This window comes from Lutra lutra, chromosome 9, assembly GCF_902655055.1.
Source record: "Lutra lutra chromosome 9, mLutLut1.2, whole genome shotgun sequence".
Classification (NCBI taxonomy): domain Eukaryota; kingdom Metazoa; phylum Chordata; class Mammalia; order Carnivora; family Mustelidae; genus Lutra; species Lutra lutra.
In genome coordinates, this window is record NC_062286.1 from 109,644,970 (window position 1) to 109,657,863 (window position 12,894).

At 37.2% G+C, this 12,894-nt stretch overlaps 1 protein-coding gene across 1 annotated transcript in view; it reads right to left on the bottom strand.

Moving 5' to 3' along the window:
- Window positions 1–12,894, bottom strand: part of PLCB1 (phospholipase C beta 1) — a 680,586-nt gene that overhangs the window by 123,445 nt on the left and 544,247 nt on the right. The window contains 6 exon segments of the mRNA XM_047744852.1: window positions 514–623; window positions 1,642–1,746; window positions 2,446–2,545; window positions 4,117–4,281; window positions 7,297–7,451; window positions 12,011–12,135. Coding sequence (XP_047600808.1) covers window positions 514–623; window positions 1,642–1,746; window positions 2,446–2,545; window positions 4,117–4,281; window positions 7,297–7,451; window positions 12,011–12,135 — 760 coding nt within the window.

Consider the following 12,894-nt stretch of genomic DNA (forward strand, 5'->3'; position numbering starts at 1 on the left):
CCTGATTTTTAAAAAAAATATACCAATTATTTGGAAATATGTATTATAATATATAAGTATACAGCGTAAGAGTAGTAGTAAATATTTTATGGCCCATACTACACACTAGGTATTTCTATTAAGGACTTTATGTATTCTATGAAGTCACAAAAGCACTTTGAAAATCCTGCACTCTAAAGACAAAAAATAAAATACTAAATAACATGATGATCATCTTCTTTTCTAAGTGCTTTAGTCACCTTTAAGCAATATGAAATCAGTTAGAAACTTTCACCTGAAATGGCCAGATGTGGACTGTTCGATGTTGGGGTGGGCACAGACTATCAAAAGAGGATGAAATATGAAAAATTCTGCCAATCATATAGACGTCTTATGAGAAGATGCTAAGCTACATCAAAGAACTTTTCCAATGTGCTATTTTCTTCTCCCGAGGCGTGATGTTATATAGGCAAAGTCAGCCACTGGGTGTGGAAATCATGCTTAATCCCACATAAGATTAGAACACTTGCTCACCTCTTTCTTTACTTCTTCTTCATCTTCCAGTGTCAAAGCAGCTAACTGTTTAGCTCTTTGCTCCATGAGATTCACATATCGTATTGGATTTGACAAAGCTTCAATCACATCTAAATAAAGAAGAGACATTTTCAGATCAAAGGTCCTGGATATATTGATAATCCACCATCCACTCATCCATCCATCCATCCATCCACTCATCCATCCATGCATTCACTCATCATCTGTCTATTCACCCTCCCATCCACTGATTCATCATCCATCTTCTTCTCTTCCGTCTACCATGTGTCTATACACTCATCCATCCAGCATTTTGGAAAATTGACAAGACTCAGGACCCTTTGCTGCAATCTCAAGAAGACAGAACTCAAAGGAGTTCAGCTCTGACAGCCAAACTGGATAGGCTTCAACCCAGATACCTCAATATTCCATAGTTTTTAGTTTCTTCTTGAGGGGTCCATCCATTCCAACAATGGCCCACACACTTGTCCTATTTGGCCAAAGTGGTGTTTCATAAATGAAGGAAGACGTTTCACATAAAAAACCTGCTTTCCAGACTATTCAAACAACCTAAAGACTTGGCAATATGAGTACTATTCACACTTTTACGGACTAGCGGAGTGAGTTATGGCTGCCATTGCTGGATGGACATGTGCTCCAAGTTTGCCATAGTTGCCACCACTCTCCAATACCTTACAACCAGGCTGCTCAACACTGTGACTATTTAAATTTATGATTTTTCGTTAACATTGTCATTGGTTAATTCCTCTAACCTTAGGATTTCACCCATGAAAAGGACCTGGCTTCTAAAATTGGCCAAAGACAAATTCATTGTACAGACCTAGATACACTGTTGTAGCACCAAGAAGCATAGGTTAAAAATTGCTGGATCCATAAAAATAATATCATGAGTAGATAAACATGCTCAATATTTTATTGGGAATTAATTGAGATGAAATTAAAATTTATTGACAAAGACTTGAGCAATTTAATCAACATACATATTTAAATATAAGTGATTCTGAGGCCAGAATTTCCTGCCTATTTTTGGTCTTGTTTTCCTTCCACTAAATCACAGAAATAAGGATGGCCCTAGGTGGAAACATTCCCTTGAGTTAGGCTTCTTACCTGCATATGTATCTGGGACATAGTCTTTCACCTCTATGTAGACAAAGACAGCTGGGAGCATCAGAGGCTGGTTCCTTTCATTCCTCAGGCAGATGTAGTGATAGCCTAGAGGAGGACATTAAAACCGTGTATCACGTATTTTCTTCACAGTGTTAGTTACAACAGAGGAACATCTATGTGATATAAGTGTTTATTTTAGGAGACTATGGATGACAAACAGGTCACTTCTTTCTCATTTTCATCACGTGGTTTTACATGACATTATTTTTCTCAGCAGACAGGAAAACAATGTTGATTCTGATTATTCTCCTTTCCAATCATGTTTTTTCCCACAGAAGAGAATTTAAAACTCTATGTCATGGACTGAATTATTGGTCCCAATTCTTCCCCTGTACGTGATTTCTTGACTTGGGGCCTAGCCATATGCTTGACTTTAGACAACAGGATGTCAGTGATGTGGTGCAAACAGAGACTTAAAATGCATTTGCAGTCAGGCTTGCCCTGATATGCATTCCAGGGGGCGGCCAGAAATGTCCGTACTGTGGGTACCCCTGCTCCTTCCTTCCAGAAGCCTGAATGAGTGCACGTGGAACAGACCTAACTCCAGCCCTCACCCTAAAGCACAGCCTCACGGCTATGCCCAGCCAAACCTTGCCAACCCACAGACTCGTGAGCATGAAGATAAAGCACTTGTTATAACCCACTGAGCTTTCAGATAGCTTCCTCAATCACCCTTGAACAATCACGTAAGGCGGTGATGGTTTTCTTGACAGCTTTGATAGTTTCTCACCACACTATCCATACCTGGCCGAATTGCTTGTACTGGCAAGATCCGGTGACCAATGAATTTACCTCCTTCTTCATAAACTGCTATCCTCAAACAGGCCAGAGAAGGAAGGACCACCTAGAGGGAAATGCAGGATCCAAGTGGTTACAAGAAGGAGCGACTCCAAGAAAGAATTAGAAAAGTAATATTCAAATACGGCCTGTGTTTCCAAACTCCAGTAGAAGTTTCTAGTTAGCGAACTGATTAAAAGTGAAGTTGTTGCCCTAGAACTTGGATTTTTCAAAAGGAATCTCAGAGATATGGCTTTGTCTATGTCCTATCACCTCGTCCCAAGAGAGGGTTTGTTCCACATGTAGACCATTTACTTTTGACATGAACATTCTCAATGTGGAAATGACAAAAGTTTCAATATTCATTTAAATATAAAGTTAGTAGTCTTCTCACTATTGGAGTGTCTACTCTTACATTTTCTTTTTTCTTTTTCTTTGAGAGAGAGTGCGCATGTGTGAGTAGGGAGGAGAGAAGGACAAGGGGCAGAGGCAGAGGGAGAGAGGGAGAAGCCTCCACACCAGCGTGGAGCTCCATGTGGGGCTCATTCCCATGACTCCAACATCAGGACCAGAGCTGAAATCAAAAGTTGGATGCTTAGACGACCAAGCCAGCCTGGTGCCCCTACTCTTACAGTTTCAAAGCAAATTGCTTTTATACTTTCCAAGCAAAAGCAAACACGCAAAAATAGAGCTTGCCAAACAGCTTTCAAAATGAGATTGCTTTATAAATAATTCCCAAATTAGCAACAAGTAATTGCTCACCCCCCCCATATAAAACATGTGTGGAGAACATGAGACTAACTGTATCCTTAAAAAACTTAATTTTGGTAACAAGCACAAGAAAATAGTCAACATTTGCATTTGTTGGCTATTTTCAAAGTGTCGGATGTCTTATAAATGTTTTCAGTCTATTATGGAATACTTATTAATAACTTTTGAAGTAGACAGTACTATTAAATCTGATTAACATATTAAAAATAGTGGGAGCACAGAGACCTTTAACATGGATATTCTCTCTGCAGAAGACGGCCTTTCTAGATCTTCTGGCCAGATAAAAGCAAAGGGTATGGTAAGACAGTCCATTCTACTTTCTACTGGACTAATGTCTTTCTTTGTGTGACAACCATGTGTGAAGAAGATTTGGTGAAGGCAGACAGAAAGTCCCATCGAATGGAAAGACTTTAACTATCAGACAGAATCCGGACAAGAGAGAATGACCAGCTGCCAGAGGCTAGAGGTTATAGGAATAGGAAATTTAATTAATATTTTTTTTAGGAAGTACGGACTTCCTTCTCTGTGCTACCCTATTATTCCCCACTTCCCACTTTACTTTTTTTCAATTACAGTGAAAATATATCATTTACCACTTGTATTATGAGAGAATACGAGTTAATTTATATGTTTGGTCTTCCAAATGACATATTTTAGAATTAAGTGATTCACAACACAATTCTGAAAATCTAAACAAGTGATTCACAGAGATCCTGAACAGTTAAAATAGCCCCCAAAGTGATATTGCTTTATAAACATGTAAATTCCCAAATTAAGCAACAAATAATTCTTCACTTAATTTTTTTTCCTCAGAGTGAAACACCTAGAATATGCCTTTACATCTCATATCAAGGATATGAGACCAACCTTTTTGAACACAATGGGCTCTTCTTCCCAGACAGGATTTACAGCATTTCCTTGTGATGTTTTGGTCTTAAATGCCTTCCTCCTCGTGTCCACAGGCAAACCAAACATATCCACTTCTACGTAAGTCCCGACTTTCTTATCGGAAAGAAACTGACCTGAAATAATCTAGAAAATAATAAAAAAGGAGCTCTTGATAAATGAGTTAAGTGATATAAGAAAATACTTTAGGGAGGTACAAATGATGGTGGGATCATAACCAAAAAGGAATAGAGGCAAGAGTACAAAGAAAATTGCTCTTTTGATTAAGGAATTGGTAGACGCACATTGAAAATGCTAAGGTTAGAAGGAGTCAGTTAATAAGACAAAATTGTATAGGAGGAAATAAATGAACAAATACCAAAAGTTTGATGAGATTATACCTTTTGTACTTGAGATACATCTGTTAAATGTTGAAGATTGATCTTCAAGCCTACTGAATATAAAGGTTTTTTCTAATACTTAAAGATGTTACAAGAGAAAAAAAAATTCTCATTTTAGCATGATTGTAAATGAAGTTAAAGGGTTATTTAAGAATACAAATTTAAAACGTAACAAAGTAGACACTCTAGCGTTTAAAAAGCTTTTTTTGTTGTTGTTCATAAAATTCAACTTGAAGGAGTAGTTGTAACACTATGCTATTCAATTCTCAGAGTTATTATTTTATTTTGTAATTTTTTTTTTTTTAAGTAGGCTCCAAGGTGGGGCTTGAACTCACAACCCTGAGATCAAGACCTGAGCTGCGATCAAGAGTCAGACGCTTAACCGACTGAGCCACCCAGGTGCCGCCAGAGTTGTTATATTTAAATAAAAAGCCATAATGATAATAAAAATAAAACCCAAATATTGACTTTAAGCCACCAAGCCCAGTTTATCATTACTGCTAACACCAACCTGTTAGCCATCCACATAATTACGGGTATCTTTGCTTAGCTATAAAATTTATGGATGTTATAGAGTTCAAAGAGCTTAATATCACATACTCTGGTGGCCAGGAGCTTTCTGAGCTCAAGTCCGTGAAAGAGGAAAGAATTACCAAGACTTTGGCGGGGCCAGAAGTGGGACAGGATGTCAGCCTGAGAATGGCTCCCAGAGGCTCAGGGAGGCCTGTGAGCTCTATGCTGATGTGGTCAGAAATTCCAAACTGGTTAGAGAGAAAAACGAGGAAGACATTTTGCCCCGGGGATCGGTCATTTCTCCTGAATGTTCTCTTTAGCCTGAGTGCCTGGGACCTTCCAGGAACAATCTCTATTTAATTTGAGATTCTAAGTGAGAACAACTTAGCAGACATTTTATGTGAGTCACACTGGGAAATCAGGTGCACCGAGGATTCTGTGTGCTTATGGTGTGTTCGATTAAAGCAGAAGTTCTTAACTAAATTAATGACACTGACCTTCAATGTTCCCGTCAGTACAATAGGATGGTGGGACACCTTTTGAGGTCCTGAGTCCATTCTGGCACTAGGAAGTCTATGTCGGAAGGTCAAAACACAGGCACGAGGGGACGGACACGAGCTGCCCCTTGGCTCTGGCTGTCACGTGAAAGGCAGGACAGGACGGCGGCCTGGCCTGTCTGCTCTGAGGACAGTGACGATTCTATGGCAGTGTCTCCATTCTGGACTCAGGCAACCCTTCCCATCTGTTTGGGTCTCAACTCTTTCCCCTCAACTCACTTTTCTGTTTCTACGTCATCGTCTTCTAACTACTTACACCTCCATTGTAGAATTTTTAAATAATATTTTAAAAGGTTATTTATTTGTTTGAGAGAGAGAGAGAGAGTGCAAGGAGGAGCAGAGGGAAAGGGACATGCAGACTCCCCGATGAGCATGGAGCCCGACATGGGGCTCGATCTCACGACCCTGGGATCATGACTTGAGCCCAAACCTAGAGTCAGACACTTAAAAGACTGAGCCACTCAGGTGCCCTGATTTTAAAAATAAATAAATCAATAAGCAAGCAAATGTGCATAAAACAAGATGACCTGGCAGACAAAAACAAAATTATTAGTTTGATCCAACTGTAACAACAACTGACAAGGGTTCTAAAAATAGCACTTTGTTGGTGTATCATGCTTAAGGGTTTATCTTAATCAAACTCGGCAGGAATGAAACATCCTTTGCTGAAAAGAATTTCCTAAAATAAACATAATCTCTAAGCTCTAATTCTGCCAACTCCACTCTTCAGATACATGGCATGAAATAATTTCAAAGGGTATAATTTTGAGACACTTCACTGAAATTTTTAACCTTTGGTGTCAAGGGACATAAATTTTAAATAAAAAATGGATTCAACCAGCTTAGGGTAGACAGAAATTAGCGGAACTGTTGTTATTATTATTTTTTTTTTACATAGGTTTTCATATGCCTTTCGCTTAAGGTCAGTCTGAAAATTGCGTTTATATCCAATAAAAAATAAAGTTTCTTAATTCCACAGTTATCCAGTAAAGGCAACTTTAAAGACATTATAACTGAAATGGCCACAACAAACAAGAGGTTATAGAATTCATATAAAAATCTCCTTATAAAATGATTTTTCATGCACAGTACAAAATATTTTTTTACAGCTAAAAAAAAAAGTTTTATCTGAGGTAACATTAATTTCAAAGACTGCAGAAATAATTGTGAATTAATATTTTAGAGTCAGATGTATGTTTAATGAAGCAATTATTTTACTTAGTATCATTACTCTGTGTTTTAAGTCCCTGAATCCTCTGATAGATTTTTAAAGAGGTAACTTGTGAGCTTTTATTCAATATTTAATAATTTACTGAGAGAATACCTTTTTTTCTCCAGTTTTGCTCACGGTGGCTATTTTGCTAGAACTAATGGAGAAAAACAAGACCAGAAGATTTTTCCAACCTGGGTCACTGATATTTGTACCAAAAGAAAGGACCAACCATGGTGACTCTCACCAACTTGGTTTATTGATAATTTTTATCTTATTAAAGCATAGGGCTTAGCCCCTTCATCTCATGCATGTGGCTTCCAAAATTTTCATTCAGATTTAGTCCTTAAAGGAAAAATGCATACAGGAGGTGGAGATATTGCTAGCTCTAAATTTTTAATGACTAAACTACTTCTTTACGCAAAATAGCTAGTGTTTGAGACTTTTGTTGGGGACAGTTTTATAACAGAGAAGTACATACCTTAACAGATAAAGTGTTGGCCACTATCCCATCCACGATGCCTTCGGTGAATGGATCAAAATGCTTGTCAGGTCTCCTCATGAACTCTGGTTTTAATCTGTAGCCACTTTTCCCATTGTATTCATACATCCCCATATTTATTTGCATAGCGAGGTCTGAATATCAAAAACACAACCCTTATTGTGACAATAGTTGTGTTTAGAGCAAGAAAGTAAGATTGTACTACAGTCCATTTTTACTCCCCTTTTTAAAAAGAACTATTTATTCACTGTAGAAAAGTAGGAAACACAGATAAGGAAAAAAAAAAAAAGTCAAGCTGTCATCTCCAAATCTAGAGACAAGCCACTGCCAACTCGTTGGTGTATATTTTATTTCTCTTCTTCAAATATGTTTTGAACATGTAGGATGTCTAGTTCACGAAATATTTGTCTGTTTTAATTCTAACAGCTGTACAAATTCTTCATTACATATAATGGTTGGATGAATATCACTGTTGTGAAATCTTTGAAGCCATCATTAATGGCATTATTATGAGTGACATTTCTAGGTCAAAAGATGTGTTCCAGGAAGAAGCTGTGTACATTTTGGTAAGTCTTGCCAAAATGCCCTTCAGAAAGCTCATGCCACTTTAAACCTCTAATCCATGCTTCTGAGCCTTCCCCACACCTCACCAACCAAGAACACTAGAATTCTTTTTTTTAAATTTATATGAGGAAGGGATTTCCTTTTTAAAATTTGCATTTCTTTTGTTACTTACCATCTACACCTAATTACGCACTGACTTCTTTCTAACGGACAAAACTTATTGCCAAAGTTTTCCTAAGGCTCAGTCAGCGCATGAAACGAATGTCCACACTAATTACAATTGGTAAGGTATTTTAAAAAACATTTTAAAGTCATAGGGAATCTGGGAAGCTGTTCTAGGTTGTCTGAGTCAGGACTCAACTCTGCTTAGGTGGACAATAAAGAGGTGATCGTAGAATTATTTCAAAGTTCCACGTCACCAATCCTTTTTGGAGCAGGTAAAATAAGTGAATTTATTAACCAATGGTAACTGTAATATCTGTCAATTTATTAACCTATGATAACTCTAATACCACAATTGGACATGGTACTAAAATAAGAAAATGACCGACTTATCATACTTGAAAAAATGGACACCAAAAGCCTAAAAAATTACAATAGCAAGTTGTATGTTCTGAAAAATAACACACAACTAGGAAGTAGCATTAATCCCAGAAACAGAAGACAATTACATATTAGGGGATCTATTTACTCACAAAAGAAGAAATGAAAATATGGTCATCCCAACAGATGTCAAATCTACATTTAATAATGTCAACATAAATTCCTAGTTAGGACAGGACGTATAGTAGTTCCCACTTCTCCATGGGAGATGTGTTCTAAGACCCCCAGTGGATGTCTGAAACAGTGCCTAACGCTTCATATACTATGTTTCTAAATAGAATGATTATAACAATATACTGTAACAAAGGTTACAGGAATGTGGTCTGTCTCTCAAGATATCTTTCTTACTCTATTGCATTCATCCTTCTTTTTGTGAGGATGTGAGATGTTAAAATGCCTACGGGATGAGACAAAGTGAGGTAAATGATGTAGGCATTTTGACACAGAATTCAGCTACTTTTGACCTTTTGGCAGTAAGTCAGAAGGAAGAGCATCTTCTTCCAGACCCCTGTTGACTGTGGGTAACTGAAACCACGGAAAGTGAAGCCACAATAATAAGGACTATTGTACTCCCTTAGTGTGTGAATGAGTATTTGTCTCAGTCATAGCCATCATCTACTCAGCGAAATTCCCCTTACTGTCAGGTTGAAGAGAAACTGCCCACCTTTAATACTATTATTTAATCCTATTCTAGAATAGTCAGTCCAAATCCCCACGAAGGGAAAAAACATATAGAGGTGATTAAATTGTTGTGAGTGTGTTTCTACCTGAAAAACCCAATGGAAGCTACTGGCAAAATGGGCTATTATGAGAGCTTGGGAGGATGATTATAAAACATATTTATTCATAAAATAAACATCCGTATATCAATATCCAGAAACAATTTGTTAAAATATAATGTTCAGGAAAAAAGGCTTTCATCTAAAGAAAGTACACCTCAGATGAAGACGTGTGATATTGCTGAAGGATCTAATGTAAGAACTTTTTGAGGGAAGAGAAAAACATTCATTCTGTGATAAGAAAACTAAAAATTAAAAGGTGTTGGTTTTATTCAAATTTCCTCAAATTATAAATTTAATGTGATTTTAAACAAAGTATTTTTTTTTCCAGTGAGGAGAGGGAAACATACTATAACAATTAAACTAATATAAATTTAATGTGATTTTGTTAAAAATCCCATTTCTTTCCCAGTGGGGGAGAAGGAAATAATAGTAAGTAAATTAAATTCATTTGGAATAGGAGTCCCACTGGCAATGGCAAGAAATGACTAAAAATTAATAGCCATGAAGGAGAATTTCCATTTCTGGGTATTAGAGCATATTATTAAACATTACAATAATAACAGTGAGCTATTGGCCCCAGGAAGGCAGACAAATTTATTAGCAGAGGAGTATAACTGGAAGAAAATGGACCCAAATTAACCATACCAGAAAAGGCTACATCTATTAAACTGTAATTTCAGTTTAGTGTAAAAAGGACAGATCTCTTCCTGAGATTATATGTAACAACTAAATTTGGGTGGTTGAAAGGGTCAAATTGCAATAAAAAAGTAGCCATGAGAGAAACAAGTAATTATGGATCTAATCCTGGGGTAGAGAGCCTGTAATAATAAAAATAAACCAAGACTCCATAAAATAAAGCATTAATCAACCCAGTCTCATCTGTTTCACCAAATATGACAACATACTCATTATATACAAAGTGCTATTATAAGTGGATAGGAACATTGATAATAGTCCATAAATACACACTTCATAAAAGCAGAAATGTAAAGGTCAAAACACATATTTAAATGCTCAACCTCAATAATAATCAAAGAAATAAAATTAAAGCAACAATATTTTGTCCAGAATACTATTATTATTATTATTCAATGGTAATACTTAACCAAGATCTCAAATGAGAGGTAACACTTCATATCATACACTGCCAATGGAGGAGAAATCCAGTGCCACATATTTTTTTGACTTGTCAAATGTACCGATTTTTTCAAATCATTTTATTTTTTTTTTATTATGATAAGTTTCCTCTTAATGCCCATCACCTATTTCAAACCGCCCCCCAACCCTCCTCTCTGGTGACATCAGTTTGCTTTCTAAAGTTGAGTCTGTTTCTTGGTTTGTCTCTCTCTGTCTCTCTTTTAGTTGCTCATTGGTTTTGTTTCTTAAGTTCCACAAACGAGTGAAATCATATGGCATCTTTCTCTGACTGGTTTCTTTCTTTCTTTTTTTTTTTTAAGATTTTATTTATTTATTTGACAGAGATCACAAGTAGGCAGAGAGATAGGCAGAGAGAAAGAGGAGGAAGCAGGCTCCCTGCTGAGCAGAGAGCCCGATACAGGGGCTCGATCCCAGGACCCTGAGATCATGACCCGAGCTGAAGGCAGAGGCTTAACCCACTGAGCCACCCAGGCACCCCTCTCTGACTGGTTTATATCACTTAACATTGTACTCTCCACCTCCATCCATCTTGCTGCAAATGACAAGACTTCATTCTTTTTAGGGTTGAATAATATTCCATTGTATCTATATACTCTCTATATACCACATCTTCTTTATCCATTCATCTATTGATGGATACTTGGACTATGTCCGTAATTCGGCTACTGTAAATAATGCTGCTATAAACATAAGGCTGCATGTATCCCTCTGAGTTAGTGTTTTTTGTATTTTTCGGGTAAATAACCAAGATTTTTGTTGGACAATTTGGCATATTGCATGAAGGTTTTTAAAACGTTCACATCTTTTAACAGAGTAATTCTATTTTAGGAACTCTTCCAAAAGAACATTAGGACATAGATTTGATGATTTATAGTCAAGATGTTCCCTGAACATTACAGTAGAAAAAGAATTCCTAATGTCCAGTGATAGTGAATTTCCTTCATATATAGCTATTAAAATTCATGTTTCTATATAGCACTTAAACATATATAAATACATACATATATATACACACACACACATTTTTAAACAAGGAATTAAATAAAAAAGACTATATATGTAATCAAAAAACCTTATAGATTACAAAGCCAACAAGTTAACCGTGTTGTCTTTCTGATTGGTAGTGTTCCTGGCAGTTTTATTTTTTTCTTCATACTTTTCTAAATTTTCCAAATTTTCTACAATATATACATATTACTTTTAAAAATTTTAAAGATTGTATTTATTCATTTGAGAGGGAAAGAGAGAGCGAGTGAGAGTGCAGGAGCAGGGGGAAGGAGAAGCAGACTCCCTGTTGAGCAGGGAGACTGATGCAGGGACTCTAGGATCATGACCTGAGCTGAAGGCAGACACTTAACCAACTGAGCCACCCAGGCGCCCCTCTACATATTACTTTAAAAAGCATAAACATTTTTCTTTGAAAATAATGCAAAACCACTAGAAATAATTAAAGACAGTTTTTCCGTTTTCAAAGGTTACCTTTTTTTTTGTAGTGATATTTCCTTCACTGAAACTTGCTTCTCTTCGCACGCCTGGAAATGTGGCTTTATAACAGAACGGAAATGGGCTTTTACTGCACGACTTACCCACAGTTTGAAAATTAAGGGCAACCATTTGGCAACCTGCATTCCAGAAGAGCTGAGGCATGTAGTTCGATGAATCCACACGGGTTCCTTTTGGATATATCCTGCTAAGCTGCATTTTGTTATATCTGGACCATCATGTTAAGTAGTGAATACAGTTATAAAGATGATCAGCAATACTACTAACTGAGAGGCCACTTTCCTTCCTTCTCCATTGGAAAATGAAGTACTGGTGAGGATCTCATTGGGCTAGTCAGTGAATAATGTCAAAAACTTCCTGAACACGCAGAATCAATGTGCTTTTGTAATAAAGATGTACTGTATCACCTTAGCAGAGCCTTGTGGGTAAAAACTAATGGGGGAGCAAAAATGGCCGAGTCCACGTCAGTGTGATTCTGTGGAGATTTTTAAGGACAGGCTTCACGATGAAGGACACACGAAGAAGCTCAAGCGTGTCTAAGCATGTGAGAGCGTGATACTGTCTTTGGCAGAAGGGGCTCACGTGAACTGCATGGCTATTTTTGAAATGCTCTCTGCTCGTTTTTTAGCCTTCTCTGAGCATGCCGTTTGCCAAGATTGTGGTACTCTCTATGATGGATAACAAGGTAAATATAACACAGAAGGTTTTGACCTTGTTTTTTTTTTTTTTTTTTTAAGATTTTATTATTTATTTATTTGACAGAGAGATCACAAGTAGGCAGAGCAGCAGGCAGGGGTCGGTGGGGAAGCAGGCTCCCGGCTGAGCAGAGAGCCCGAGGCAGGACTCCATCCCAGGATGCTGGGATCATGACCTCAGCCAAAGGCAGAGGCTTAACCCACTGAGCTACCCAGGCTTGACCTTCACCTTGTTTTGTATTTGAGTTCCTTCCACCATCAGTTTTCCATCC